The following is a 27,507-nucleotide window of genomic DNA, read 5'->3' as shown; positions in this document are numbered from 1 at the left end:
TCATTTATTTTTCTGGAATTGAGCTGCAGGAGTTGCTTGTATATTTTTGAGATTAATCCTTTGTCTGTTTCTTCATTTGCTATTATTTTCTCCCAATCTGAGGGCGGTCTTTTCATCTTATAGTTTCCTTTGTTTCCTTTGCAAAAGCTTTTAAGTTTAATTAGGTCCCATTTGTTTTATTTTTGCTTTTATTTCCAATATTCTGGGAGGTGGGTGACCCCAATTCTTTGTAGCCCGCCAGGCTCCTCTGTCCATGTATTTCTCTAGACAAGAATACCGGCGTGGGTTGCCATGCCCTCCTCCAGGGGATCTTCCCAACCCAGGGATTGAACCTGGGTCTCCTGCACTGCAGACAGATTCTTTACCATCTGAGCCCCCAGGAAGGACCCCCGTGCCCTTAACTTGCTTTAAATGAGAACCTAGGATGAGGTGCCACTCTCCCAGCAGAGGGCCCGCCCCTCTTCCCTCAAGCACACTTGCCACTGCGCTTCCCTCTTTGCATTGTGAGCCGCTCTGGGTAGGCCAGGGGCTGGGAAGCTTCTGGCCTGTTTTTCTTTTTTTCCTTTCTTCTCTATTTTTCAGATCTTCCTGAAGAAGGAAGTGGCAACCCACTCCAGTATTCTTGCCTGGAGAATCCCATGGCTAGAGGAGCCTGATGGGCTATAGTCCTTGGGGGTCAAAAGAGTCAGACACAACTGGGCGACTAAACCACCACAACCACTACTTTTTGGATCTTAGCTCCCTGGCCAGGGATCGAACCTGCATCCCCTGCATTGCAAGGTGTATTCTTAACCACTGGACCACCAGGGAAGCTCTTCCTGTTTTTATAAGTAAAGTTTTATTGGGACCCAGCCACACTCATTTGTTTACACACGGTCCTTGGTGGCTTTCTCATCACAAGGGCAGAGTGAACAATGGTGAGAGAGACAGATAGCCTGAAAAAGCCCAGACTATTAATACTTACTACCTCGTCCTTTAAAGAAAAAGTGCTCAGATGCCCCGGCTAGCTTTCTGAGGGCAAGGACTGCACACTTTTGCATCTTCCCATCCCTAGCTCTTAGCCCAGTTCCTTCAACAGGATGGTCAATACCTGTGGAGTGAATGAGTAAATATTGCCATGTTACATTTTTAATTACAGATTTTAGAATAAACATTTTATCCCTGGATGATCTGGCTCCAGCTGTCAGTGAGAAATCAGACTTGGAATGGAAAGTAAGTACAGTGAACCAATTTTTTGTTTCTTTTTTTAAAAAAAGATTTATTTATTTATTTTACTACTCTGGCGGGGCCAGGTCTTAGTAGCGGCATGCAGGATGTTCTGTCTTCATGGTGGGACTCTTTAGTTGTAGCATGTGGGATCTTAGTTTCCCAACCAGGGATTGAACCCGGGCCCCCTGAATTGGGAGCTTGGAGTTTTAGTCATTGGACCACCAGGGGAGTCCCTCAGTTGATTTTTCACTTTAGATCTTTACGTGGAATGGTTTGCAACCATGATGCTTCATTTAGGTCAGCAGTTCTCACCTGGGAACACTTGGCGATGTCTGGCGACATTGTGGTCATAACTGTGGTGCTGGGTGCTACTGGCCTCGAGTAGGTGGTGGCCAGAGATGCCGCTCAGTGTCCGAGAGAGCACAGGGCGGCCCGCACTGCAGAGAGTATTTGTGTCTTGAATGTCAACGTGTCGATGTGCAGAGACCCTGATTTCAGGTGATAAGAGAGGAGTTATTTAACGTATCAGATGATTAGAGCAGGTCCCACTTCAACCTCCCCACAGCAATTCCTGCACTGACCTGTATTTATTCCAGCGCCCCATGGTGATTCTTGCTGTATTGGTAACCACCTCACCATCAGCGCCATGCAGCATTCAGGATTGACATGCAGGATCCACCAGGGTTCCCCCACCAGGGTTCCCCCACCAGGGTTCGAATCAGGGCCCCTTCCAATAGAAGTGCAGATTCTTAACCACTGGAACACCAGGGAAGTCCCAGCACAGGTTTTAATAAAACATAATAATGACAACACATTTCACCCACCTGCTGCTAACACATGCTCACACTATCAGTGTTAAGTGCAGCAGCTTCGTGCTGAAGGGTTTCAAGAATCCTGCTCGCAATACTTGGCCTGCCCAAATCTAGAAAGGACTGTGTAGACCCTCACCTGCTGGGTCCCCGGGGTGCCCTCACTTCTAATGCAGTGGTATTTTGATTGTGTAAATTTTGATTGTGTTGCTCATTCGAAAATACTTGCCAGTTACCTCTGCCATCCTTCATTTTAGGAAGAAGGTCAGGGGGGCAAGGCATCCAGTGGAAGGCCCTGGGCAGGAGATTCCCGCTCTGAGAGCGAGATCTCCGAGCGCCTGAGTGAGCCGTCAGCCTCGTCCCCTGGGCCCCAGGGCATTTGTTGCCTGGGGCCGACGTCTCTGGAACCTGTGGCCAGCGTGGGGAGCTTGACTTATTCAGAAGATTTTGAAAAATCCCCCAGTCCCACAGCATCTGAGTCAACGGCCTGTTCAGAGGAGTCTCCCGACAGGACACTGGCCACTCAGTCTGAATTTTCTGCAAGTCTGAAGTCAGACCTCCCTCCCTCAAGTCCCAAGTCACGGAAAAAGCGGGCCAGGGGTGTCCCAAGAGTCGTGGTGAAGGAGACGGCTGTGCAGACACCCGACCCCGCCTTCACCTACCAGTGGGCTGAGGGTAAGGACGTGGCCTGAGGGTCGGAGGAGGGAGGGGCAGGCCGGAGGCAGTGATCGGCAGGAGCGCCCGGACCAGGAGGTCTGGGCTGTCATCAGCCAGCTGGTGGGACCTCAGCCCCCTGTTTCCTCTTCCACAGAAAAGGGGAGCTCCCTGGGTATTCCCCACTGTCTCCCAAGCTTCAAAACACTGAAAGGTTTCAAACCAAAGACTAAAGCAGTGGTTGTCAGTGGGGCTGATCCTGGCCCCCAGGGACATCGGCAAGGGTGGGTGACTGACTGTCTCTGGGTGGAGGCTGGGCCGCTGCTCACACCCTGCAGTGGCCAGGAAGGCCCCACCAGAGAGCGACCCTGCCCGAAATGTCAGGTGTGACAGGGACCGCCTTCCAGGACAGCATATCCTCAGATGCTCTGGGATCGCAACTTTGGATGCACACACGTGCTGCTTCTTTTTCTCGTCAAGACCAGGGGTCCCCAACCTCCAGGCCACAGACCACTACAGGTCTGTGGTCTGTTAGGAACCTGGTTGTACAGCAGGAGGTGAGCGGGTGAGCGGTGGGTGAGCGAAGCATCTTCTGTGTTTACAGCTGCTCCCCATCACTTGCATTACCGCCTGAGCTCTGCCTCCCGTCCGATCAGCGGCAGCATAACAAATGTAATGCGCTTGAGTCATCCCCAAACTGTCCCCCCGCATCACCACCCCCACCCCAGTTGGTGGAAAAATTGTCTTCTACAAAACTAGTCCCTGATGCCAGAAAGCTTGGGGACCCCTGGTCTAGACAACACCCACGATGCAGACAGAGCTTCTTCCCGGGCTGTGCACTGGGATGCAATTCCTGCTTTTTAAAGTTTATTTATTTATTTTGGCTGTGCTGGGTCCTTGTTGCAGTGCATGGGCTCTTCATTGAGGCAGGTGGGTTTTTCTCTAGTTGTAGCACTCAGGCTTAGTTGCCCCACGGCACATGGGAACTTAGTTCCTGGACCAGGGACTGAACCTGCCTTGGAAGGTGGATTCTTAACCACTGGACCATCAGGGAAATCCCTGCATGTTCTTGCTTGATCTGCTCATTTGAATCTGGGGGCTTCATGATATTTCTGTCCAGACCTTGCACCTGGCCAAGGGGTGTGACTGTTCTGTTTCTCAGGGAGGCAGGTCAGTCAGATGGGCCTAGTAGAATCACTGGAAGGTATTCAAGAGGATTTTAAACCCTGGCTCTGTGACTCAGAAACCTCCGAGTCCCTCCCCATGTCTTCCTGCTGCCTTTCTGACAACAGAGCCTTTGGGCAGCAAATGGGCGCATGTCTGTTTCTTTCTTGGCAATTTAGACATGCTTTCGTGGTGCTGATTTCCTAGATTAGGCCTGACATCAAAAGGAAGGAGAAAAAAGGCAGCGTAAATAAATCAGCCTGTTAAGAGCCCAGGGAACATCTGAAGGTCACAAATGGCTGTCAGAGGAGGGCCCATCCAGGGAAGGGCAGCCGCCCTGAGCTGAGTGACTGCTTCAGCCAGCTCACCTGACCTGTGTATTGAACAAGGAGAACCTACCAGAAAGATGGAGGCAGGTTTGGGGAAACTTTAAGAAGCGGAAAGATTAAAAAAAGCAAGGAGAGTGGCCATCACATTCAGAAAGAGAAAAAGACAGACTCACATAGCCTATTTCAGCATCTTACCTGTTTATGAGAAAGTCATTGCTCTGGACCCTGCCCACTCACCTCTCCTCCTGTGTCTGGAGCAGCGGCCGGCGTGGCATCCATCGGACCAGCCCTGGGAGGTGCCTATGTGGACCCGGCACCCATCGCCAGCCATGTCATCAGCGCAGACGCCATAGAAGGTAACAGCCCAGCTCACCTTGTGGGTCCCTGTAGGTGAAGCGGACACATTTTACCTGAAATTTCATGCCCACCCTTGGAGGTGTATGGCCACTCCTAGGGTGCTGGGTTTGGAGAATCTGTTGGTGGGAATGGTCACAGCCACAGGTAACTGCCACAGTTTCTGGGCTCCCAGACGACAGACTGAGTGTCCCAGAACCTTGTCTGTCTTGCAGTAGGACGCCCGTGTTGGAGAAAACAGGAGGGTTAGCAGGGACACTCGCGAGCCTTCCGCCCCGACAGGGCCATCTCTGTGTGTTCCCTCTCAGCCTTTCTCTCCAGATTCCATAGCTGGTTTCCTCCAGAAGGCACTCAGCCAGCACTGAGGGGCCCAGTCCCGTGGACACAGCCCCTGCCTCCTTGCTGAGTGTGGAGGAGTCACGGGGCCTTGGGGAGGCCCCCGCCAAGCCTGGGGTGAGAGGAAGGCGCCAGTGAAGAGGTGACAGTCACTGTAGGAGACCCAGTCTGTGCCAGGTCCCCGTGGGGCCACTGATGCTCACATGAGAGAAGCCAGGGGTCCTCTGGAGCCTGTTCTTTTTCTTACCATTTTTAGAAGATGAAGATGTTAAAATATATTGGTCATAAGTGAAATGTTTATATCTTTAAAAAAAACCCTCATCCTTTTTTTAAACATAATATTGACCTCAGTGACTTTTCCATGAGTACAGTCTTAGTAATGATCATTTTTTAGTAATGATCATTTTTAACCATTGCAGTTATTTTTAATTGTACTTTTATTTTGTTAAAGTTTTACATAAATATTAAAAAAATTTTTTTGGCCATGCCATGTGGCATGTGGGATCTTAGTTTCCTCACCAGGGATCAAACCCGTGCCCTCTGCAGTGGAAGCTTGGAGCCCTAACCACTGGACCATTAGGGAAGTCCCTAAGAATTTTATTTTAATTGCATTTTAAATCATTTTAATTACGTGTCTAAACATGCATGGGTGTCTGCTCAGTTGCTTCACTCGTGTCTGACTCTGCAGCGCTGTGGACTGCAGCCCGCCAGGCTCCTCTGTCCATGGAGTTCTCCAGGCAAGAATACTGGAGTGGGTTGCTGTGCCTCCTTCAGGGGATCTTGTCAACCCAGGGATAGAACCCGTCTCTTGCATTGCAGGTGGATTCTTTACTGCTGGGCCACCAGGAAGCCCCACATGTTTAAACAGACGTAGTGTAAAATTTCCCCTCTTCCTTATTTTGAAGTGTACAATTCAGGAGGGTTAGAGCCACACCATGAGGCTGCACTGCCTGGAGAGCCACGTCCTGGCCTTCCTCCCTCGTGTTGGACGCCGAGGTTGAGGCTTCCAGTGGTGCCTGGGGGCCGAGTGTGTGAGACGCACACACAGGTCAGAGACCGCAGTTCATCTACCACTGAGTAGAAAGGCACATAACGAGGCGAGGCCGCTGCTGCTTCTGGAGGGGGCAGAACCTGCAGAGGGCATCCTGCCACAGCCGAGGGGTGGGGGTGCAGGGCTGCCCAGGGGGTGCGGTGAGGGCTGGGGGCTGGGGCCGACAACTGACCCGAAGCCGGGGTGGCAGCCCTGACCGCATACAGCCCAGCCGTGTTCGCACTCAACGATGTGCTGAAGCAGCAGCTGAGCCTGACGCAGCAGTTCATCGAGGCCAGCCGGCACCTGCACGCGTCCCTGCTGCGCTCCCTGGACGGAGACTCATTCCACTACCACACCCTGGAGGAAGCCAAAGAGGTGACCACGGCGCTGATCCCACTTCCATGGGGGAGAGGGCGGGGGGCTTCCGGGGCTCAAACTGGGATGCTGGGAATGCTGGGGCCCCAGCCCCCTTCGGTCCTGGCCGAAGGAGCCCCTTTCTGTCCTTGGCCGTGACCAGGGCTGGGGCAGGGGTGCCGTGTGACATCAGACCAAGGTGCCCTTCTCCTGGGTGAGGGCCCTGCCCCTCCACAGACCCTTCCTGAGGGCCGCCAGTCCGGGGGCTGGTGCTCCGGGGATATCACACTCATCATGCTTTTTCCTCCTCCAAAATTCATTTTTTGTCCGATGACAAAAACATTATTTTATAAAAATTCTGTTGGAGATCTGTTACTTACAAAGTTCTCCATAATTTCAGAGATAATTATTACCAACTTGATATATATTCTTTAGATTTCTCCTATGTAAAATATAAACTGTTAAGCATGTGTACAATATTATGTCACATATTCTATACAACATATAAAATATATAGGTGTAGTATTAAATATGATAATGTGATAGGTGTTTCTTTATAGAAATGGCATCATACTATATGAATTGTTATGCGAGCTGATTTTTAGCATTTCAGTTACAAATATTTTAGTATGTATTTCTTAAGAAGGACTTAAAAATAATCATCACAATGCCACTGTAATATCAAAACCAAACTGACTTTCCAGTTATCATCATTAGATGTCCAGTGTTCAGATTTCCACTCATCTCATAAAAGGTGTACATTTCCTATTTTTTTCACATGTATCCAGAGTCCTACATCAAGTTTGCTCAGTATTTTTTTAGACTCCTAACCTATATAGCAGGGGTTCGCAGCCCTGAGCAGTGTGAGTGCCCCAAAGGCCTGACCCCCGGCTTTGCCTTGGTGGTAGGGTGGGCCTGGGAGTGGGTGTTCCTCCCATGGGCCCACTGGGGACCCACTCAGAGAACCGCTGCTTACAGGCCAGCCCCCCTTCCCCACCTCTTGTTCCTTAAAGTTTATCGGTTGGAAGAAAACAGGCTGTCGACACTTTGCCATGTTCTGGACTTGGCTGATGGCATCCCCGAGGGGTCCTTGAACTTGTTCCGCTGTTGGACATGTGTGAGCTGAATGCAAGCTGAAGCGATCTGATTCCTTCTGCCTATAGCCCCTGAGTGGCTGGTGGCCTGCTGTGCTCCAGGCCCACACCCTGAGGGGGATACCCGAGCCCTTCTCCCCAGCCTGTATCCTCTGAGGGCAGCCGAGTAGCCCTGCCCCTCTCCCCTTCCAGTCAGGGCTCGCCCCTTGCAGGGTGCCTGCCTGGGTTCAGCCCTCCTGTTGTTTCCACGGCATTGCCCCCTGGCATGCCATCACTCTTCCTCTTAGCCCCTGGAGACAGGTGCCATCCGCAGGACCCAGAGCCTCCGCGCACGGAGGCAGCAGTGGTGACGGCTTCCGTGTGTGTCCTCTGCCCCGCAGTACATCAGACGACACAGGCCCGCCCTGCTGACCATGGAGGAGGCCCTGGAGGAGGTGAAGAAGGAGCTATGGATGCCAGGAGGGGAGATGGACCCAAGGATCTGAGGAGCTGGTCCCATACGCCGGCCGTGACACTCACCCCTGAGACCCCAGGGGGCATTCGGTGGGTGGGGGCGCTCGTCATTTCCAGCCGAGTAGCCCCCGTTTCGTCGGCGTGCCTGTCGTTGGAGAGGACAGCACAGGCCAGTGAAGTGGAACCCAGGTGGAGCCTGTCACCACGCGCGCAGAATGGGGGGATGCCAGTGTGCCAGGTGATGCCACGTGGAGTGGCTCCACCGGGGCAGGTGCTGGCTTCTCAGGGGCTCAGTAGACAGTAGGGGTGAGGAGCCCCCCTGACTAACAAGGGAGCAGGGCCACGCATCCACGCTGGGGACCCCCGTGAGATACCCAGGCAGAGCTCCAACCCAACTCCACGATTCAGACAGTCTGCACTCAGGACGCGCCTCCCTGCCCTCCTCAGCCTGAGCACGCTTCTGATTTAAACGCGCAGAGAAAAAGGTCTTTAAAAAAAGGTCTTTATTTGAAGGCAAAACAGTAAAATCCACAATAAATTGTTAACAACACATGTTTACATTTTATCCTGAATCAGACAGGTTTGAACAATTCACAGCTACAGGAAATCTAGAACAAAAATCAGAGTTTATCCTATCAGGTTGAAAAGTTGGAGAGGATTTTGCATCTTATTGAAAAGAATTTTCCAAAAAAGTTTCTGTACAAATGAACGGCACCGCACCACGCTGCCCGTGGATGCCGAGGAGGGCGGCTCCCTCTGGCCTTCCCACCTCTGGGGGCGGGCGGGGACCAGCGAAGGAGGTGGGAGTAGGAGGCAGGGCCGGGCTCGCGCCCACACTCTGGATGACAGCGGGCCGTCTCACACGTGCTGGTGTGGGGTTCCTCTCAGTGAAAAACAAGTAGAGACGCTAAGGGTACAAGTTCTCCAAGGGCGTCATCGTTCGGTGACCTGAAGGTGCCTCAGGTGAATTTCCTCAGAACTTTTTGTTTCTGCAGGTAACAGCAAATGGCTAATGTTCAAAGAAAAGAAGAAGGAAAAAAAAAAAAAATCCTCAACTTAAGCAGCTAAGGTAACTGAATTAAGGGCTGGTATGTCTCAGAGGAAATAGGTTTCAAATTATCTCACTGGGGATCAGCCTAGATCAGTATTCTTTTTTTCTAAAACTAAACCGCTTGGAATAAAAATGAAAACCTCGTTTAACTGCAAATCAGGTTTTGCTTTTTTCCATTTTTAACGAGTGAGCAGTGCCAGCACCTGGCCTGGCGTGCGTGTGCAGGGCCCCTGCACACACTCCCCCTGGTTTCAGAGGCGCGGGCTGAGGGGAGAGTGAGACGGCCGTGCCTTCAGACGGTGAGAGTTTTTATCCAGGGGTCTTGTGTCTCTTGCTTCACTGTCCGGGGAAATAAGCTTGTGGCCGTGTGGGCTGGGCACCTCCTCGTGATGCCTGTTGCTACGTTAGAGCTGGTTTGCGGGTGGGGCCTGGGCCTTCGGCACCATCCAGCGTGGCACTGGTCACAAGACCGCGTCCGTCTTCCTCCTCTGTCGCTCCCCAAGGCAGAGCCGGGCTGCCCCTGCCATCCTCCAGCAGTGAGCCCAGCAGGGTGGCTCTGCGCGCCGCCTACTTGCACTCCTCCCGGGCCTTCATGCGGGCGATGAAGGAGTAGCTCTTGTTCCTGCGGTAGTTCTCGTAGGGGTCGTCCAGGGCCACGCCCACGCCCTTGTACTGGTCCCACTTGTCCCGCACGTCCCCACCCTTGATGGGGTCCTGGATCCCTTGCTCTTTCACGCCGAGGCCGCCGGATCCACTCCAGCCTGAAGGAGAGAGGGATGAGTGGTTACGACCCAGGGGAAGCCCGAAGCGTGGCGCCCTTACCCTGATGAGAAGCTCAGTGGAAATGCCTACAGGGAGTTCCAGGACATGCGGCTCACAAACCTAACACTACCGCTCTCAGAAAGCACCGGTGAAACCCCGCAGGCTCGCCTTCCTGTTTCTGTTTCCAGGTGGGAACGTCCTCTGCCTGCCTCAGCCCCCCACGCCCCGAGTGCCCGGAGCGGACTCTAGTCTCCCCGGAAGCTCACCCATTTTCACCAGCATCTGATGTCCTTTGTTCTCTTCCCCAAGCCTTGAGTCCGGTATAGGAGGTGCTGAATTAGAACCCAGACCAGCCGAGGAACTAAAATTAAGACAGGTAACGTCTTTTACAAAAGAGCGGACACATTTATTGGAATGAAAACTTAGAATATTACAGCATGTGGCTTCTATGGAGGGTCGCCAGCGTGAGACGGACACACAGACACACGTTTCGGTCTCTAGCCGCCTTCTTTATCCTCTTCGCCGGCCAGTTAAGGGGTCCCCTAAGATGCCGGTCCCTGCCCCACACCTGGCGGCAACAGCCGGCCACACCGAACCCGTCAAACGGTTAGAGAACAGAGCGCAGCCCTGGCCTCGGGCTTTAGTGTGACCGCAGAGGTAAAAGCGAGGAGTAAGACGCGATTTCACCGTCACTGCGCTAGCGAGCGCCCGGGGCCCTGAGGTGCCGGCTTGGCGCGGGCCACCTAGGGCGGGTCTTCTAATGACACGTGTCAACATTCACAGCAAAGCATCAGAGGGTTCCAGCGCTACCAGAGGTCATTGGACAGTTAAGACAGAAATCTTACGGCGGGGTGGGGCTCCTGGACCGCGACCGGTGCCTCCTTCCTGGGGAGTAGGACTTGGACCTCGAGCGGGAGCGGGAGCGGGAGCGGCTTCGGGAGGAGCGGGAGCGGCTGCGGCTCCTGCGGGGCGGGGAGAGGGAAGGGTCAGCACGAGCAGCGAGGAGCCCGGGCCTCGCACCCTGAGCAGCAGAGCCCTGCTCACCTGGATCTGGAGCGGGAGTAGGAGCGGGAGCAGGAGCGGGACCGTGACCTGGAGTAGGAGCCGGACGACTTGGAGGACCGTGAGTTGGAGCGCGAGGAGGAGCGCCCTCGGCTTTTGGATCTGCTCCGAGACCGTGAGGGTCCACTGCGGGGAGAGGCCTGGTGAGCCGCAGACACCCCCAGCCCGGCCCTAGAGGACCCAGAGGCGCCCAGTGCGGGGGCAGATGCACCCTCTCCCGTCAGGCTTACAGACAACAGCACGCTGTGTGCGCGTGCTGGTGCGTCCCACGTTACCTTGGCCATGGGGACAGTGGCTCCCAGCACCCTTACTGTAGGGTGCTTCACCCAAGACCCAGCAAAGACCAGAACTGACCCCCATCCCCGCCCCTCGCCTCGGGCGTGACACCACCGCGAGCCTGCGGGCCAAGGGGAGCTGGCTGCAGGCTGCCCCGGGACGAGACCGTGGAGACCGGCTCTCCACGGGGGACGCGGCTCTCACCTGTTCCTCTTCTCCTGGCCTTTCCTCCGCCGGGCCCGCATCTTTGCTCGGAAGAACTCGTAGAGACCGTTCTGCTCCCAGCCTTCGCTGTAAGACACAGGTGTCCTGGGGTTGAGCCCGAGTCTCCCCACTCAGGGACCTTCTCCTGCCCGACAGGCCCGCCCCTCTCACTCAGGATACCGAGTGAGGGCCCAGCAGGGAAAGCCCTTGGGGGCTCGCCTCAACGGCTGCCCCTCGGAGAAGGAGCCAGGCCGAGGGCCCCAGGATGCTCCCCGAGCCCTGCGTGGCTTCCTTGCCTTTCCAGGCTGGGGTTTTCTCTGAACAGCTGAGCAGGGCCTGTGGGTTACCATAACGGGGGCTGAGGCACCCTGATGTCGGCAGCTAGGCCTGTGCCCTGCCACATGGCAGGGTATCCGCTGAAGCGAGATCACCGGGGGGAGGTCCTGAGGGCCGCCTGTGACAAAGCCTGCTGGGCGGCAGCTGGCTGTCTCTGAAACACCCTCCCGAGGGAAGCTCTTGTCTAGTGTGGTAAAAGCTTTTTATCGAGGGCACCACACGTGTGACACGCGAGCTGGGGGAGAAGTGGGCCCGCCTAGTCACGATTCCTCACACCACCCCAGGGAAGGTGTGACTGCTGTGAGTTTCTGGTGAAGTAAGACTCGGGAGGACAGGCCGGGAGCGGACAGCAGCCTCCCCTCCTGTGGCCAGCGCCCCGGCTGGACTCCGGGAGCATCATACCTGTTCCGGGGCCTGTCGTGGGAGGGCGGGCTGTAGAAGGCCTCCACGGCCGCCAGCAGCCTCTCACTGGGCGGCATGGGGGGTGGAAGGCGGATGTCCTTAGGATCCAGAGGCTTGTACTCGTGGTCTTCCAGCTGCAGCAAAGAACACGTTGTTACTGCCCCCTGCCTCAGCCACCCCAGGCCCATCCCACCCAGGGAGCCGCAGGGCAGCAGACAGCTGTCCTGGGCATCAGAGCGCCTCAGGCAGCCCTTCTTGGGAAACCCCATCCTCTTGTAGGGCTTCAGCCACACCAATGATTCAGTTCCTGAACGGGGTGGTCGAGGGCTCCATGGGAGCCAAGAAAAGATACAGAATTCTCTACCAAAAATGCACAGACCCTGTTTATCCAGACACTCCGTGGACCCCAGATGCCCACTGCAGGGGCCCGGCTCTGTGTCCCCTCTCCTGCTCCAGCTCCTACTGCAAGGGCAGCCCACTGGCCCTCGGCCTCTACCTCTCCACGCTGCCCCCGTGTGCCCTGTCTCAACTCCCAGAGAGGGGCTGTGACCAGAGCGCCCTGAGCCCTGGCTCCCTTCGACACCCTCTGCTGCCTTGCTCAATTGGTGCCCGCCCCTTTTCTGAGAAACCCCTGTCCTCAGTCCCTGGACAAGGCGGCTTCCAAGGCCGGGCCCAAGAGGACCGCCCCCACTACGCCCAGCCTTCTCTGATCAGCTACCAAACCTGCAGCCCTGGACGGATGCTCAGAGGAGCAGAGGGACACGGGCCTTGCCCACAGCCGCGTGTGAGGTGGGGTCAATAACTTAGGCACACTCTTAATGACAAGCTGGTCAAGTTCACTGAAGTGCAGGAAACAAGGGGGAAAGGGGCCTGGGAAACATCGTCTTGTAGCCAAGGGGGAAATGGATCCTACCCACGAACTTCCCACCTGGAGACCCAGCATATGTGGCGAAGCCTGGGGCTCAGCTCGGCATCGTTACCTTCACGAGGGGGGCCATCAGTCCAGCAGGGAGGTCGAAGTACGGCACGTTGGGGACCAGGCTGGGGTCGTCATGGTTGATGTGCGGAGGGCCCTGTCGCCGCATGTGAGGGGGCTGCCCGTTGAAGCCGTGGGGCGGAGGGCCGAAGTCAGGGTGCTGGGGCCCACCCCAAGGCGGGTGCTCGTTGATCCCAGGGTGAGGCATGCGGTGGCCGGGGTGGTGGTGAGGGGGTCCCATTTCTGCAAAACAGAAACTGCACTCAGGCCTGCTGGCAAGTCAAGAGCTGGGCAGAGCCAGCAGACCTGCCCAGCACCTTCGCTCTAACCGCTTCGTTCTCAGCCCTGAGGAATAGCTGGGGCTGGCAGTGGCCTGTCCTACACACAGCCGCACCTAACAGACCTCAGGGGTGAAAGTAGGAACCACAGGAAAATCACATACCCTTCAGAGAGCCATGTTATGACCCAAACTGTGCAAATTCCCCTGCAAATTCACTCCTAGTCCTGAGGAACCGAGGTCCTGTGAGTGGGCCCTGATCCAACACTGACTGGTATCTTTATAAAAAGGAGGAGATTAACACACAGAGAAGACACAAGGAGAGGTTTGCCATCTATGGGCCACCAGGAGAGGTCTCAGGCGACACCAACCCAGCTGACACCCTGATCTCAGAGCTCCAGCCTCCAAACTAACTGTGGAGAATTCCTTGCTGTGGGAGGCACCCAGCCTGTGGCCCTGTTACAGCAGCCCTAGAACACTTTACATAAGCAATAAACCTACTGGTCTCTCAGCTCAATTTACAGTCAAGAATGGATTTGAAAATCCAGGCAGAAGCAGAGCAGAAACAAAATTTTTTAGAAGACACAGAATCAGCCAGCCCACGTGTGGCAGATGCCCTCACCTTCCCCCTTCCTCAGGGCCTGGGCTGGGCTTCTCTGTCACCCTACGACCCCTCTGCCTGCCACCCTGGCTCGGGGCACGCCAGGTCACAGGGCAGGCCGGCGAGTGAGCCGACCTCAGGGATCTCGGGACAGGTGAGGATGTGTTCACTGGCCCCAGGACGGACCTCGCCCCCCAAGGGTGATCTCACACTCACCAGCCTGAAAGTCCCCCTGGGGGTAGTCGAAGCGGTGAGGGTAGGGCGGCCGCTCGAAGGGGTGTCGTGGGGGGAAGTCGTCCTGCATGAAGCGGGGCGGGAAGCGGTTGAAGTTGTGGGGGTGTGGTGGCTGGTTGAACTGCGGGTGCTGCTGGTGGGGAGGGAAGGGCCCGCGGAAGTGCGGCGGCCGCTGCATGCGGAAGGGCGGCTCGCGCTGGCCCCCGCCCCAGGGCGGCTGCTCGTGCTGGCTGTTCCAGGGGCCCTCGAACTGGCTGTTCCAGTTGGGGTCAGGTTGGCTGTTCCAGGGGGCGTCGCGCTGGCCGTTCCAGCCGGGGTCGCCGCGCTGCTCGCCCCACATGCCCTCGTGGCTGTTGTTCCAGGGTGGGCAGTGGGGTGGCCCGCCCTGGTGGTGTGGGTAGGGCGGCTGCTCAGGAGGCTGCAAGGCAAAGAGCGGAGGTGAGTCCCGGGCCGTGCCGGGCGCCTGGGGTGTGCGGCAGCCACCAGCCAACACTGGTGTCCGGCCGCAAGGCGGGCGGCCGCGAGCCCAGCACTGGGAGCTGCAGGCCTCCAGCCCACTGGGCGCGGCTGCGCCTGCCTGCACCCCGGGCCCAGAATCTCAAATGCTGCATCCACATCGGGGCCGGGGCGCACCCCCACCTCACGCCTGACAGGAGCGGGGGAATGCCCGCCCGTCCGTGAGCCCCTCAGCAGCACGGGGCAGGGGTGCCTCCCCAGTGCTCCCCGGGTGCGCAGGCTGGGCCACTGGGCCCAAGGCCAACCCCTGCCCTGACCACACCCCTGCCTGCCTGTTCCTCCTCCCGTCACTTCTCTCCCCAACCCGGTTCTCTCATCCTGTCTTAGCGTCTGCTCTGCCACCAGGACCTGTCTTACCGTGAGCTGAAGACAGTAAGTTCCAAAGCCTGCCCAGCTGCTGCTTTCAACACTCAATGAGCCGGGATCGCAACCCAGACTCAGGGCCAGCGTGAGGCTGCCCAGAGGGTCACCTCCAGGAGCAGGGCTGGGAGGCCGGCCCAGACCACCGCACCCTCAGCTCTTTCGAGAGAAGCCCAAAAGCCAGATTTTCAATATAACAACTATTTCAAAATGTGTAAGACGCCACGTGGGCAGGCCAGGCCGTGGTGTCCTACCGTGGATGGCAGGCACACTGCTGGCCTCCAGTGAGGGAGCCCCACTGTTGTGAGCCTAACCTGCTGGTCCCCAGGAAGACTGGGCCAGGAGACCCGAGGCACATCTGTTTCCGCAGCAACAGAATGGGCAGAAGCGCCCCACGTCAGAGGGTGCCCACGACCTGCCTGTCAGCACAGGCACCCACGGGTGGGAGCCGTTTTGTGCGGATGCCTAATCCTCTGTGAAGCTGAGGTGGGCTGGGGGGAGGGGGGCAAATCACAGCCACGATCCCTTACTCGTCAGCCCAGAGCCATCCCCTTATGCAACCCCCTCCATACAGGGTCACAAGGGAGGGCCACACCCAGTATGTCCGGCCCACAGGCGAGTGGACGCCCAGAGCTGGACCCGGATGCTCTGACCAGGCCCAGGCCTGGACAGCAAACTGTGGGCTGCTTTCCAGTCATGCTCTGCTGAATGAGGTGCACCCGCCCTGGCCTGTGAGTCTGACTCCAAGGAACCTGGAGGGAGGGATGGACCAGCGTCCCAGCCCCAGAAAACACTGCCGGCTGCACACCCTTCACATCCCTTTCCATTCTAAGCACCGCGTCCTTTCTAAGGTGATGAGATGTGGACACTGCTGGTCGAACCAGTTAGAAAAGGAAGGAAACACATCACTGCGCTACCCTCCACACTGTGAACCTCCTGAGCTCTCGCGTGAACGTGCGGCAACCCAAGCGCCCAGGAAGGATCTAAAGGCCCAACTTTCCTCCCCAGCTCTGTCCCCACCCTCTGGCTGCGCCCACCACCCCGTGTCCTGCTGCAGAATCAGTTAAAGGCCCATGAACCCTACATAGGGCCAGCACACACCTGCCTGCCATCCACCTACCCCAGTGGCAAGTTCTAAGAGATACCTGCTGTTGGCCCCAAGGAGCAACGGGGTGAGGCTGGTCAAACCACGGGGGCTTGTTAGGTGGGATCTGGTCATGGGGCCCAGGGCCACGGGGGCCGCTGGCGGCTGGGTCCTGTACCCCTCCTGAGGCGTCGTACTCGGAAGACCCGGGCATCTGGATGGGAGGCTTGCTGTCATCTAGAACCAGACGAAAGAGCAGTCAGAGAAGGGGGCGGCAGGAAGCACCCCCTGAAATGATCTTCAGCAAGCACCCAGGGCCTAGCAAGGCTGGGCTTTACTGCCCAATAAACCCTTGGTTTCTGACCCCATGGAAAACTGCCACTGCCTCAGGGAAGGCAGCACGGATAGAAGACTTGTTCGGGATGCACACCTCTCTTCTTTGAAAGCTTGACGGTAAGTTTCCTACTTACTAACTGCTATACCATGCTGGTTTTAGTCTGCTCAAAAATTCCTATCTTTGTTTTATTAAATACACTTTCTGCATCTAGTTGAAAGATCATTCTTTCCAATTATTATTTTGTCAGATTTCCTAGTATTTAAAAAAGATTTTGTACTTATTTAGGTGTGCCGGGTTTTAGCTGTGGCATGTGGGATCTAGTTCCCTGATCAGGGATGGAACCCGAGCCCCCACTAAGACTAACGCATAGTCTTAGTCACTGGACCATCAGGAACGTCTCAGATTTTCTAATATTAAACTGTCCTTACATATTCCTGAGACATACCCTATTTGATCATGATGTACCTTTTAACTCTTTTGCTAGATTTCACTTGCTAAAACTTTATTTACTATTTCTTCATCTCTTCTCAGAAGTGACAATGGATTAACATTTTTCAAAATTATCATCGCAACAGATCCAGATCTTCCTAGACTGTAATAATCTCACTTAATCGGCTCTCTTAAGTACTTGACATCTTTTTTAAAAACTTCTTTCCCTGCTCATGTGCATCTCATGTAAGTTACCCTGGCCTAGAAAATGACTTGGAGGGCCTTCCTCTCCATTCTCTGGGATGGTTTGTATACAGCTGTCTCAGGTGTAAGGGCTGGGTTACATTTACCCGTGAAATCACCTGCCTGGTGCTTTTAAGTAGATTAGAACCTGATCCCAGGACTGGGCCTGAGATGACAGAACCCGAGCCCTTCCTGGGGGAGAAGACTGCTTTCTGGAGGCTGCCTCCTGAGGGTGGGCGCTGAAGGAGCCACGTACCAGGCTGGGTGGTGGGCGGGATGGCCGGGGCGGGTGTGGGGGCTGGGGGTGGGGCGGGCGGCGGTGGCGTGGCCTTGACGTCAGCTTCCATCTGCGGCATCTGGATCTGCTGCTGCTGCTGCTGCTGCTGCTGGGTCAGGCTGCTGACGAACTCCTCGTGCTGGGTCTTCAGGGTCTGGATCTGCTGCTGGAAGGCCAGCTGCACTGGCTGGACCACCGAGGAGTACTCAGTGATGAGGGTCGCCTGGGAAGAGCACGGGAGCCAGCGCTCAGCACGTGCGACTCCAGGGCCGAGACCCTCCGGAGCAGCACAGCGACAGACGCCTGGGGAGCACCCAGAAGGCTGCGGTGGTGCTGTGGGCAGCAAGGTCCAGGGACCCAAGGCCTGCGTGGGATCGTCGTGTAAAATAACCAACTCGGGCTTGACACCCACAGAGCATCTCAATCTAGCCAGACGTGGTAATGGTCAGTGCTGCAGTAGCTCAGAATCCCCTCACAAAGGGGATACACAAGGACGGCCATGCCCTAGGCTGACACACAGACATTAAAACCCCACCACTGACAAATATCCTAGGACAGGCTCACAGGCCATATGGCTCTGAGCAAGTCACTACCTCCCTGGGGCCTCAATTTCTTCATCTGTAAAATGGGACAATAACGGCACCTACCTCTGAGGATTAGGAGACATAATACAGTGAACGGGACCAGGATGGCTCAGTAACCATGAGCTACTGCCACCAACTCAAGAAAAGAAAATCAGGGAGTTATCACTGTGGTATGGTGATATGAGCCCGTTCTTATTCAGCAACAAAAAAAAGTGGGAATTTTAAAAAAGCCTGAGATGCACTTTCCTCGTTTGCCTCTCTGAGCACGAAAGCTTCTCCCCTGTAGGGAGGGTGGTGGTCAGGAGCATCACAGGGGGAATGGTCAACATGTGGCTTCTGACACTTCTTGATGTGCAAGAAGACGACACCTCATGGCCTGACAAACAGGGGTGTGAGCTGTGCCTTTTATCTGGACAGCTGTCCCTGGGGTACAATGCCGGAGCCACGGCAGAGGGAACCAAGGAGATCTGGCCCTCCTCTCCCTGTCCTGCAACCCTGTCCTCTGAGCAGATGCCCCTCTGAGCGAAGCACTCAGGCACATGGGGACCTTGTGCCCGACACAATGACCACGGCAGCCTAGATTACTCAAGGTTTTCCGCACAATCCTATCATGCCTGGAGGACCAGGGCAGACGGGCCAAAGACATCCCCAAGAGCAGGGCCTACACCAGGTAACCTGGTCATGGCATGCCAGGAGACACCCTGGCAGGCTCCCTTAGGGGGAGAGCACTGGCTGTCGTGGAGGGGGTGGGCCCCAATGCTGCTCCTCAGACCCTGCCTCCTTGCTGCTCACCACCACACCAGGGCACCCCTGGGAATCTGGTTTGGAAGATGCCACCAGGACCCTGAGGGCACTACCCAGGCCCCCAACCTCAGGAATCAGAGCCCACCTGGTACTGGCCGAGCCCCAGAGCCGGGCTCTGTAACTGCTGGATGATGGAGTCGTCGAAGTAGCCGTTCTTCTCCCAGAGCTGTAGGAGCTAGATGTGGAGAAGGGAGAGGCTTGTCAGGGGAAGAAGAGTGCACACTCCCCCGGCCTCTGCCCTGCCCCGCCCCGCCTGGCTGCCCTGCGTACCCGGGCGATCTTCTGCTGCTTGTCCTCCTCCACGGCCAGGAAGCTGGTACAGTAGATGGGCACCACGACCTTCTGCAGGGCGGCCAGCAGCTCCCGGGCCTGCTTGCGCTGGCTGTGAGGGAGAGACCTTCCGCGCGTCAGGGCCCTGGGGCGGGACCCAGCCACGCGCCCGTTACCATCGCGGCTCCGGCCACAGCCCCCTCTGCCTTCTCGGGAAATGGGCCCCCAACCCGGCTGGGACAAGGGCTGGGCCCCCCACGAGAGCCGTGCTGGCAGCCGGGCCCGAGGGACAGACGGTGGTAGGAAAGAACACAGCCCAGGGGCTCGCAGAGCACGGCCTGTCCCCCCGGCTCCCACATCAGCACCGTGACCCTGCCCTCCCAGGGTGGCCTGAGGACTGCCAGGCGTGGGGTGGTGAGAGCCCCTGCCCCCCACAAGGGCTGGCTGGCGCCGCCGTGGGCACGGGGCCTAGTCCCTGAAGCCTTGCTCAGTACAGCCACCCTCTCTGCACAAGGCAATCTGGGCAGGGACCCCGCCTTCCAGGAGGGAGTGCGTGGGCTGTCAGGGGGCCTAGGAGTCGGGTCCGCAGGAGAAGGGCGCAGGCGGGGGGTGGCCGTCAGTGAGTGTGGGGACTCCCCAGGCTCCATGAGCTGTCAGAGCCTGGGAAAGAAGGGGCGAGCCCACCCGAAGGAGCTCAGAGAGAGCAGCAAGGGCCGGGGGCCGGGAGGCCGGGTTGGGGGAGGGCAGTCCAGGCAGGAGGACAGGGCTGGCGGCACTGGGCTTCCCGACAGCAGGGCTCGGGAAGGGCATGGCTGCAGAAGTGCCAGAAACAGGGCTGTCTCTGCCGAGCTGCCCTGAGTCCATGGAGCGGCTGGTGGAGCAGAAGGGCACACAAGGTTCCAAGCAGCTGCTAGTTTCCCAGTGGCAGAGAAATAAGGGCAGGCGAGGCAGGGAGTGCGGAGTGGAAGAGGAACTGCCCGCGTGGCCCAGGAAGCAGGAAGTGGCGGGCCAGCTGCACGCAGGCAGAAGGGGGCAAGAGCTGGGTCTGAGCCTGCTGCCCTCATGGGAGCTGTCCTTTTCAGCCGCTCAAGTTCAAGGTCAAACGTGGCAGCCAGTCTTCACAGCGACAGGCTAGCCTCACTAGCCCCGTGAGCTTCCACCTGTCTTTGGCCCAGGCACTGGCTTCAGGACTTAATCTTTGTCGTAACACACCAAAAAGACCATGAGATAGTACATACTGGCCCGGCCTTAGGATGGCTGGGTGGTGAGGGAAGGCAAGTCTCTGGGCTGGGGCACAGGGTTAGCCGGGAGGCCCCAGGGGGACTCCTGAAGCAGAGTGCAGTCAGGGCAACGGAGTGTGTGTAGATCAGTGAAGAAAGAAAAGTGAGTGGCAGGTATGAACAAGGCAGCTAACAGACACTGAAAAACACGCAGAAGCGGACCTGAAAGCAAGGCGCAAGGGGACAGTGGCCTCAGGAGGAGTGCGGGGTAGGGGCTGAGGGGTGTGTGTGAGGGGAGGGGGGGTGGCTGTCCTCCCCGTGGGGGGCTTGTGGCTCAGACCAACCCTCTTTAGAAGAGGGATCCCTGGCCCCAGGACAGGCCGGGCTCCTGCGGGCAGAGCTGCGGCCGGGAGGGGGCGGAGCAGCGGGGGACGGCAGGGCTGGCGGGCGCTCACCAGTGGTGCAGCACGTCGTTGATCAAGTAGATGAGGTGCAGCCGCAGCTCGAAGTGCGCCCCGTCGGCCGTGATGCGGTTGCGGAGGTGGCCCGCCATCAGTTCGCAGTGCGGCGGGGACTTGGCATTGCTGAACATCCAGTTCTTCCCGGCCTGCAACAGCCAGGACAGTGGGTGAAGCGGGGCCAGCTTCCCCAGGTCTGAGGGTGTGCAGACGCCCGGGAGTGCCCAGGAATCTCCACCCACCCTCCCTTTCTCTCGGCGGGGGAGCCCACGGAACTGCTCAGGCAGAAAGCGGGGGGAGAAACGGGGTGCCCCGAGTAGCCCTGGCCCAGACAGGCTGTGGGAGCCCCTACCTCACCAGGAGCACCAGATTCTGGGAGTATGCCTGCGCCCCCACCCCATCCTCACCGAGATGGCATCCTTGGTGCAGGTGTCAATGATGGGCTGGAGCAGGTTGTCAAACTCGTTCATGTCCAGCTGTGTCTCCTCCAGGAGCTTCTGCATCTGCTGCTCCAGCGCGTGGGCCACGGCTGCTGTCACCTGCTCCTGGAAGGCCGGGTGACACCGAGATGGCATGAGGAGGCCCCCGGTGCAGGTACACCCAGGCTGGCCCCTCCGTGGCCCGCCCCCAGCATCCACACTGGAAGCCTGAGACATGCATTGGAGTCACGCCACAGTACAAGAGCAGGCAGAGGGTGAAGCCAGGCAAGATACAAGGGAGACAATTCCCCCCCAGAGGGGACAGATGGAAAGGTTAAGACCGAGAGGAACAAGGAACCTCTGCACGTCAACTCACCGAAACCAGGAAGAAAAACGAGTGGCGGGTGTGAGCAAGGCATGGAGGGGACACACGTAAACACACCAGACAGGTAAGGGCAGAGCAGTCTCGCTAGCAGCCAGGCATCCCAAATCAAAACGAGATGCCAGACTTATGTCCGTCAGACTGGCAAACCGGTATGTGGCTGAGACCCAACGCTGCTGGGGGACAAGCCGTCAGCCCAGGGCTGGCTGAGGCTGGGCTGCCCGGTGTGTGAAGGGCTCCATGTGCAAACTGAGAGTGAACATTCTGGAGTGTTTTGTTTCCAGTACATCAACTTGCATCTCAACTCCAGTAATAAAACTGGGGCTGGTGTTTCAAGTGTCCTTTTATTCATCTTGTGTTTCTGGCAGTTCATCCTACTGTATCTGGCCGAAGTACCAGACTGTGACGGACTGGGACAAAAGGGTGCACCTCATAAGAGCCTCCTCCTAACGGGCAGGAACTGGTGCCCATGGCCCCAGAGGCCACCTGGCGTTCTCCGTCACACCATTTCCTACGCGCAGGCTCACTTGTCAGTGTCCACGTCAGCATGACGGGGGCATGTGTGTGTCAGCCTATGCAGTGACCTTGCTGCGGGGAGACGCAACCCTAGGGTCCGAGCTAAACACAGCAAAGGCGGTGGCGGTGCTGGAGGAGTGACGGCTGCCTCGCACCAAGCCCTGGGCAATGGGACATCCCCATCCTCAGTGCTGACGCCTGTCATCAGCATCAGTGCACAGGCGCGAACCCGAGGCAGAGGTGAGTGCCGGGTACCCCTCGGGAGGAGGGGTAGGGCGGGAGGAGCGGCCCGTACCTGTCTGAGGGCCAGCAGGTGCTGCTCCTGCTGCTGCAGGTTCCACTGGCTCTGCTGGATGAGCTCGTCCATGGACGGGGTGCCCTGGGCGGGTGCGACGGGTGCAGCAGGGGCCAGCGGGGGCTGGGGCAGGGGAGGCAGGGTCGCAGCCGGTTCCAGTTCCGGGGCCTGCTGCTTGCAGATGACTGGCAGGAGAGGAGGAGAGGCAGCCCCTGTGAGGGGGCGGTGGGGGTCCAGGTATCCCCTTGGCAGCCACTTGGGCAGCTCCCCTCCATACACTCACCCCCCAGAAGAGGACCCCTGCGACCTGTCCCAGCTACGTTTGACCTGTCTCACAGGGCCTGGCCCTGGGACCCTTCCACTCGCCCTCTCCTTGGAGACCTTTGGGATGGTCATCTCTCCACTCTCCAGCTAACACCATCTGGTCTTGCCCGCGGTCCTTTGGCCCAGAAGCCCAAAGCCACCCCCTTCCACCCTCGCCTGGGCCTGAATAGTCCCTCCGCAAGGGGGTCTCTTGACCCCAAGCGTCCTCACTTGCTGTCCCCCAGTCTACTCTTCCCTTCCCAGACAGCAAAGCTGCCGAGCCTCTGGAGGGCCAACCAGCAAGCCCACACACCTGCAGCCCCATGGAAGGAGTGCGTCAGCGACCCAACACACACGGTGGCCTCCCCACACTGGGCCCCTCGCCTGCCCTTCCACAGACTCAACTCTTCTGCGTTCAGGGGTCAATCCAGATTGAGGCAGCGTAGGCTGCCCCATCCTGCTGGCAGGAGACAGGATGGGCAAGCGCAGGTCGCGAACCTTGCCAGATAAGACAGGAAGGGAGGACTTGGGGAAGGGTCCCTGGACAGATGGCTTCCCCCTCTGCCTTTGGGCCTCATCTGGTCTGAACATGATCATACTCTGCTGGAGCCCTTCTGAGGCCCACCGCCAGGGGGCCCAGCCAAAGAAAGAACAGTGTGGTGGAGAGTGCTGCCCAGGGCCCATCATAGGGCGCCTAGGTCTGAGGTGGGCCTTCTGGTCCTTGCACCCAAGGCCACCCCATGGGATCACCCTGGCGTGCCGTCTGGATCGCGCCCCATGCTGCTTCAGCAAATGTGTCCCGTTGCTCTCTTTCATTTTCTATCTTTACTGGCTCCGCCTATTAGCATCTAGTCACTGCGGAGTTTTCAATCTTTACAAACCCCCTTCAGCCTGTGCCTCTCCATCCAACAATTTGACTGCCAAGGTTCATCTTCAGTTCTTCTCCCCTTTATCTCAACCCACAGAGGCCTGGGCTCTGCCTGCCCACCCCACCCCCAAAGCAACTGCAGCCATTCCCACTCAGCCAGATGGCCCCGTCTCAGCTCCTTGTCGCACATGGCCGGTGTGGCTGTCCCCTTCCCTCCTCTGTCTCTTACATGCTGGATGCCTGGACTGTGAACTAAACTCTCTTCTCTGAGCAAGCCTCCAGGGGAACGTGATGTATTCCTGTGGCTGCAGTGACAATCTGCACTCTATGACAGGGAGCCTCCAACCCTTGGCCTGTGAGGAACCCGGCCGCATGGCAGCAGGTGAGCAGTGAGCAAGCGAAGCTTCATCTGGATTTACAGCTGCTCCCCGTCGTTCCCATTCTCTCCTGAGCTCCGCCTCCTGTCAGATCAGCGGCAGCATCAGATTCTCACAGGGGCATGAGCCCTACTGTGAACCACGCACGTGAGGGATCCAAGTTGCGAGCTCCTTATGAGAATACTCTAATGCCTGATGATCTAATTATGGTGAGTTGTGTAATTATTTCATTATATATCACATTGTAATAATAATACAAATGAAGTGCACAAGTATAAGGCACTTGCATCATCCCAAACCAGTCCCCCCCTGCCCCCACCATCGTCTGTAGAAGCACTGTCTTCCATGAATCTGGTCCCTGATGCCATAAAGTTTGGGGACCACTGCTCTATAAGCCCTAAATCTATCAGTGGCATCCTGGATTCCTCAGGCTTTAGGTCTAACCTTAGACCAAACAGCCACTATTTTCTGCAGATGCCTCAAACAGGTATGGTTTCCTCTCAGCCTGTGCCCCACCCCTTCCAAAGCCCCACTCCTGATCCATGGCTGGCACAGCCACGCCACTTACCCAAGCCAGAAGTGAAGTTCGTGCACCTTTCTCTCCCTTGCACCCCACGCTAACCAGCTGCCCCACGTAGTCAAGTCACCCTCCTAGACCACACACCCCTCTGTGTGCTGCCATTACTGCCACGACTCTGCCTTGACCCGCATCACCCCAGGAACTAGCTTCCCCACGCCCAGTCCTGACCCCTTTCCTCTTCTCTACCCCATGGCCGTAGTGCTGCTGATCCAAGTGGGGTCCAAGGGGCCAGCCCCAGGTGACACTGAGACAAGCAGAGAAATAGCAGCGGAGTGTTTGGGCGCTTTCACAGCAGTCTGCTGTTTCATGGTTTACATTTTTTTTCGGCTGTGCCGTGCAACTTGCAGGATCTTAGCCCCCTGTCCAGGGACTGAACCTGGGCCCCAGCGTTGAAAGCACCGAGGTCCTAACCACTAGACCACCAGGGAACTCTCATACAAGTTCACATTTTTATTGTACTTTGCAAAACTGTACTTTCTGCAACAGATTGGAAAAAAAACCAAAACCAGTCCTTTACTGGAGTCTGTAGGGTGTAACTCCTGAGCAGTCCCTGGACTCAGTCTTCTCAAAACACCAGGCTGGCTACATAGTGGCTAGCCCTGCTCCAGAACACAGTACCAAAACCCTTCTAGAGCTTTCCCAGAGCTTCCAGAATTTCTAAGTCCTTTTCAAGCCAGCCATCTCTGCACCCTCACTTCTGGCCACTCCAAGATCACTCGTTCTCTGGGCTTTGGGAACCCTGAGCTTCTCTTCCCACTACTCCTCAACCCCTCCTAAGGTTCCATCTTCTGTCTGAACACTCTTGTCTCCTCAGTTTCTACTTGGTTAACTCTGTCACAGACTTTAATGTCAACAGAGATACTGTTACCTGCAGAAAGGATTCCCTGAGCCTCCATCTTCGCCTGCTAGAAGCACCCCAAGCTCCCCACATTATGGCGCCAAGTCCCAAGCCACCTCTGACTGCTGACATTCCAGAGTGGGAGTGGGCTCCCCTTGAAGGAGAAGCATCTCTCGCCTCATGGTCACTTGAACCCAAACACAGTCCTCCCTTGCCCAGTTATATCACCCACATCAATAGCCAACTGGCATTTCAGTTCATGTAGTCTACCCCCTAACCCTAGCTGTGCCCAGGCCCACTTTCTCTACTCAACTCACTGACTTAATCCAGACCTTATCACCAGCTGCCGGCCTCACTGGTCCTAGCCTCCACTCATGCTCCCTCCAGCCTTGTCCGCCACATAGGCCACACAAACCCAACCCACCTCTTCCTTGTTTCAGCCTCTCTCGTGGTTCCCTACTGCCTATACCAGGGGTTTCAAACCTGACGGGCTGAGGCTAAGGAATGGTTTGCTCCAGAAACACATAGGTAAGTGGGTACATTTTGCCTACAATTTCAGGCAACAGATCTCCCCTAATCACATCTCCAACCTAAACAGGCAAGACTTCCTTGGTGGTCCAGTGGTTAAGAATCAACCTTCCAATGCAGGGGATGTGGGTTCGATTCCCAGTCAAGAACTGATATCCCATATGCCACAGGCAACTCAAGTTCTCACAACACAACTGCTGAGCCCCTGAGCTCTGGAGCCCACGGACCACAGCTAAACATTAAAACAAGTGAAAAACCTCAACAGGCACCAGAAGAACCCCTGAACAAAGGGAGAAAACCCAAATTTTCCCCCTGGAAACTTTCCCACTCCAGAGCAAACGGTTCTCCTGTCTACACATGTCTAGGTGCCATGCTGGATTTCTTACACTTTGGTTTCTCTCTTGGCTCTCAAAACACACTGTGCCTGTTCAAGCCACTGTACTTTTGCCATAAGAACACCTACTACACGCTACTTATTAGGCACAATAATGTCCCAAACAAGGTCTGGTTGGCCGCAAGGAGCTTGTAGTCCAGGGAGCATTCACCTTTCAATGCCCAACTGCTTGGCAATCTAAAACATAACGGTATCTAGAAGCTAGGGATTTGCTATTGAACAAGACAGAAGTGAGCTCAGGGACTGTCTATCTGGTGCCTATATTTGTCATTCATAGGCTAGTTGTGATAACAAATTCCATCTTAAACTCTTTAAGGGCAAGGCCGGGTTCCTGAAGCACAAACCAGTGAATACAAACAGCGGCCAAGTAGTAAAGTCCACAGGACAACTCATTTTGATCTGGACGGCAACCACCAGAAATGCACAAAAACCTTGCTAGACGCCCCAGAGAGCCGGTATCTGTCCAGAGGGTCCCATTCAGCCTGGCTTCTATCACTTCCTCTCTGTAAAACACTGAAGCACTCTGCTCGGTGACATCAGTCATGTTTGCAAAACAACAGGAATCCCTGATTCCCAGCACAGAAGGAAGATCAATAACCTCGTTCTCCACGACACTCGGACCCTGCAGCCTCAGGGCTGCAGGATTCCAGGAACAGCGGAAAAGATCGTACATGCCGAACTAACCCATTTTCACAAAGAAATAGCATGCGACCCCAAATAAGCCGTTTGGGGGCCCCAAATAGGGCTCTACCAGAGCCCGAGATGGAATCGGAGAAAGGAAGGGCTAGAGGGGGCGGCCTGAGAGCTGGAGAGGACTCACGCTGCTGCTGCTCCAGCGCCAACTTGCACTTGTAGTAACTGTAGAACTCGCCTCCGAACAGAAAAGAGAATTTCGGGTTGTCCTTCTGCTTCTCCATAGTCATCTTTTCAAACTCGGGCCCGTTCCGAGCCACGAACTGGGCCAGCTTGTCGATGACATTTCGGAGCTCCTGGTCTGGAGGACGCAGAAAAGGCCACACGGGGCGTCAGCGAGGACCGCCCAAATCCGGGGGCCCGGGTTTCCCAGCCCGCGTCCGCCGGTCGGGGTCCCTAGGGGTGGGCCCCGGAGAGGCCGCCCTTGTACGGGTCCCGATAGGGGCCAGAAGCGCGCCGGGAATGCGAGGACCCGCGGGAGAGGCCGCGGGCAAACCCCGGAGGCCGAGCCCCGCCCCTTCCAAGGCCCGGGGACCCCAGGAGGCGGGGAGGGTCAGCTGGGGACCCCGGGGAGAGATCAACGGGCCCCGAGTCCGGACTGGGCCTCACCGTCTGGCGGCAGCGGCATCTCCATGGCTCCGGCCGTGGGGAACGTCCTCCGGCGCCTCACGATCGCCCACCAGGGCCGTCTGCGGAAGCCGGCCGGAAGTGGCGCGAGGGAGTCTTTTACGGCTGGCCTCGCGCTCTGCTTCCTCCCTCCAC

At 56.8% G+C, this 27,507-nt stretch overlaps 2 protein-coding genes across 5 annotated transcripts in view; one reads left to right on the top strand and one right to left on the bottom strand.

Annotated features, from left to right (window-relative positions):
• Nucleotides 1–8,819, top strand: part of C9H19orf44 (chromosome 9 C19orf44 homolog) — a 21,277-nt gene extending 12,458 nt beyond the window's left edge. Inside the window, exons 4-7 of the mRNA XM_043911105.1 lie at nucleotides 1,139–1,212; nucleotides 2,276–2,693; nucleotides 6,097–6,263; nucleotides 7,717–8,819. Of these exons, the coding sequence (XP_043767040.1) occupies nucleotides 1,139–1,212; nucleotides 2,276–2,693; nucleotides 6,097–6,263; nucleotides 7,717–7,821 (764 nt within the window). The 3' untranslated portion in view covers nucleotides 7,822–8,819. The remainder of the gene's footprint in view (nucleotides 1–1,138; nucleotides 1,213–2,275; nucleotides 2,694–6,096; nucleotides 6,264–7,716) is intronic.
• On the bottom strand, nucleotides 8,275–27,507 carry LOC122699303 (calcium homeostasis endoplasmic reticulum protein). 4 transcript variants are annotated; one of them, XM_043911089.1, is made up of 17 exons: nucleotides 27,355–27,507; nucleotides 26,873–27,046; nucleotides 22,165–22,376; nucleotides 20,960–21,097; nucleotides 20,550–20,701; nucleotides 18,875–19,019; nucleotides 18,690–18,779; nucleotides 17,196–17,439; nucleotides 15,992–16,167; nucleotides 13,953–14,388; nucleotides 12,863–13,101; nucleotides 11,883–12,016; nucleotides 11,145–11,231; nucleotides 10,647–10,790; nucleotides 10,448–10,564; nucleotides 9,869–9,963; nucleotides 8,275–9,601 (listed from the first exon to the last, which is right to left on the bottom strand). In XM_043911089.1, the coding sequence occupies exons 1-17, from the start codon at nucleotides 27,377–27,379 to the stop codon at nucleotides 9,408–9,410; spliced, it is 2,802 nt and encodes a 933-aa protein (XP_043767024.1). In that variant the 5' UTR covers nucleotides 27,380–27,507; the 3' UTR covers nucleotides 8,275–9,407. The 4 variants fall into 4 exon arrangements, with proteins under 4 accessions (XP_043767024.1, XP_043767026.1, XP_043767025.1 ...); XM_043911091.1 differs by having other exon boundaries at nucleotides 18,875–18,986; XM_043911090.1 differs by having other exon boundaries at nucleotides 22,165–22,349.

This window comes from Cervus elaphus, chromosome 9 (genome assembly GCF_910594005.1).
Source record: "Cervus elaphus chromosome 9, mCerEla1.1, whole genome shotgun sequence".
NCBI lineage: Eukaryota > Metazoa > Chordata > Mammalia > Artiodactyla > Cervidae > Cervus > Cervus elaphus.
The sequence above is the reverse complement of the archived record's forward strand: the minus strand, read 5'-3'. Positions and strand labels throughout refer to the sequence as shown.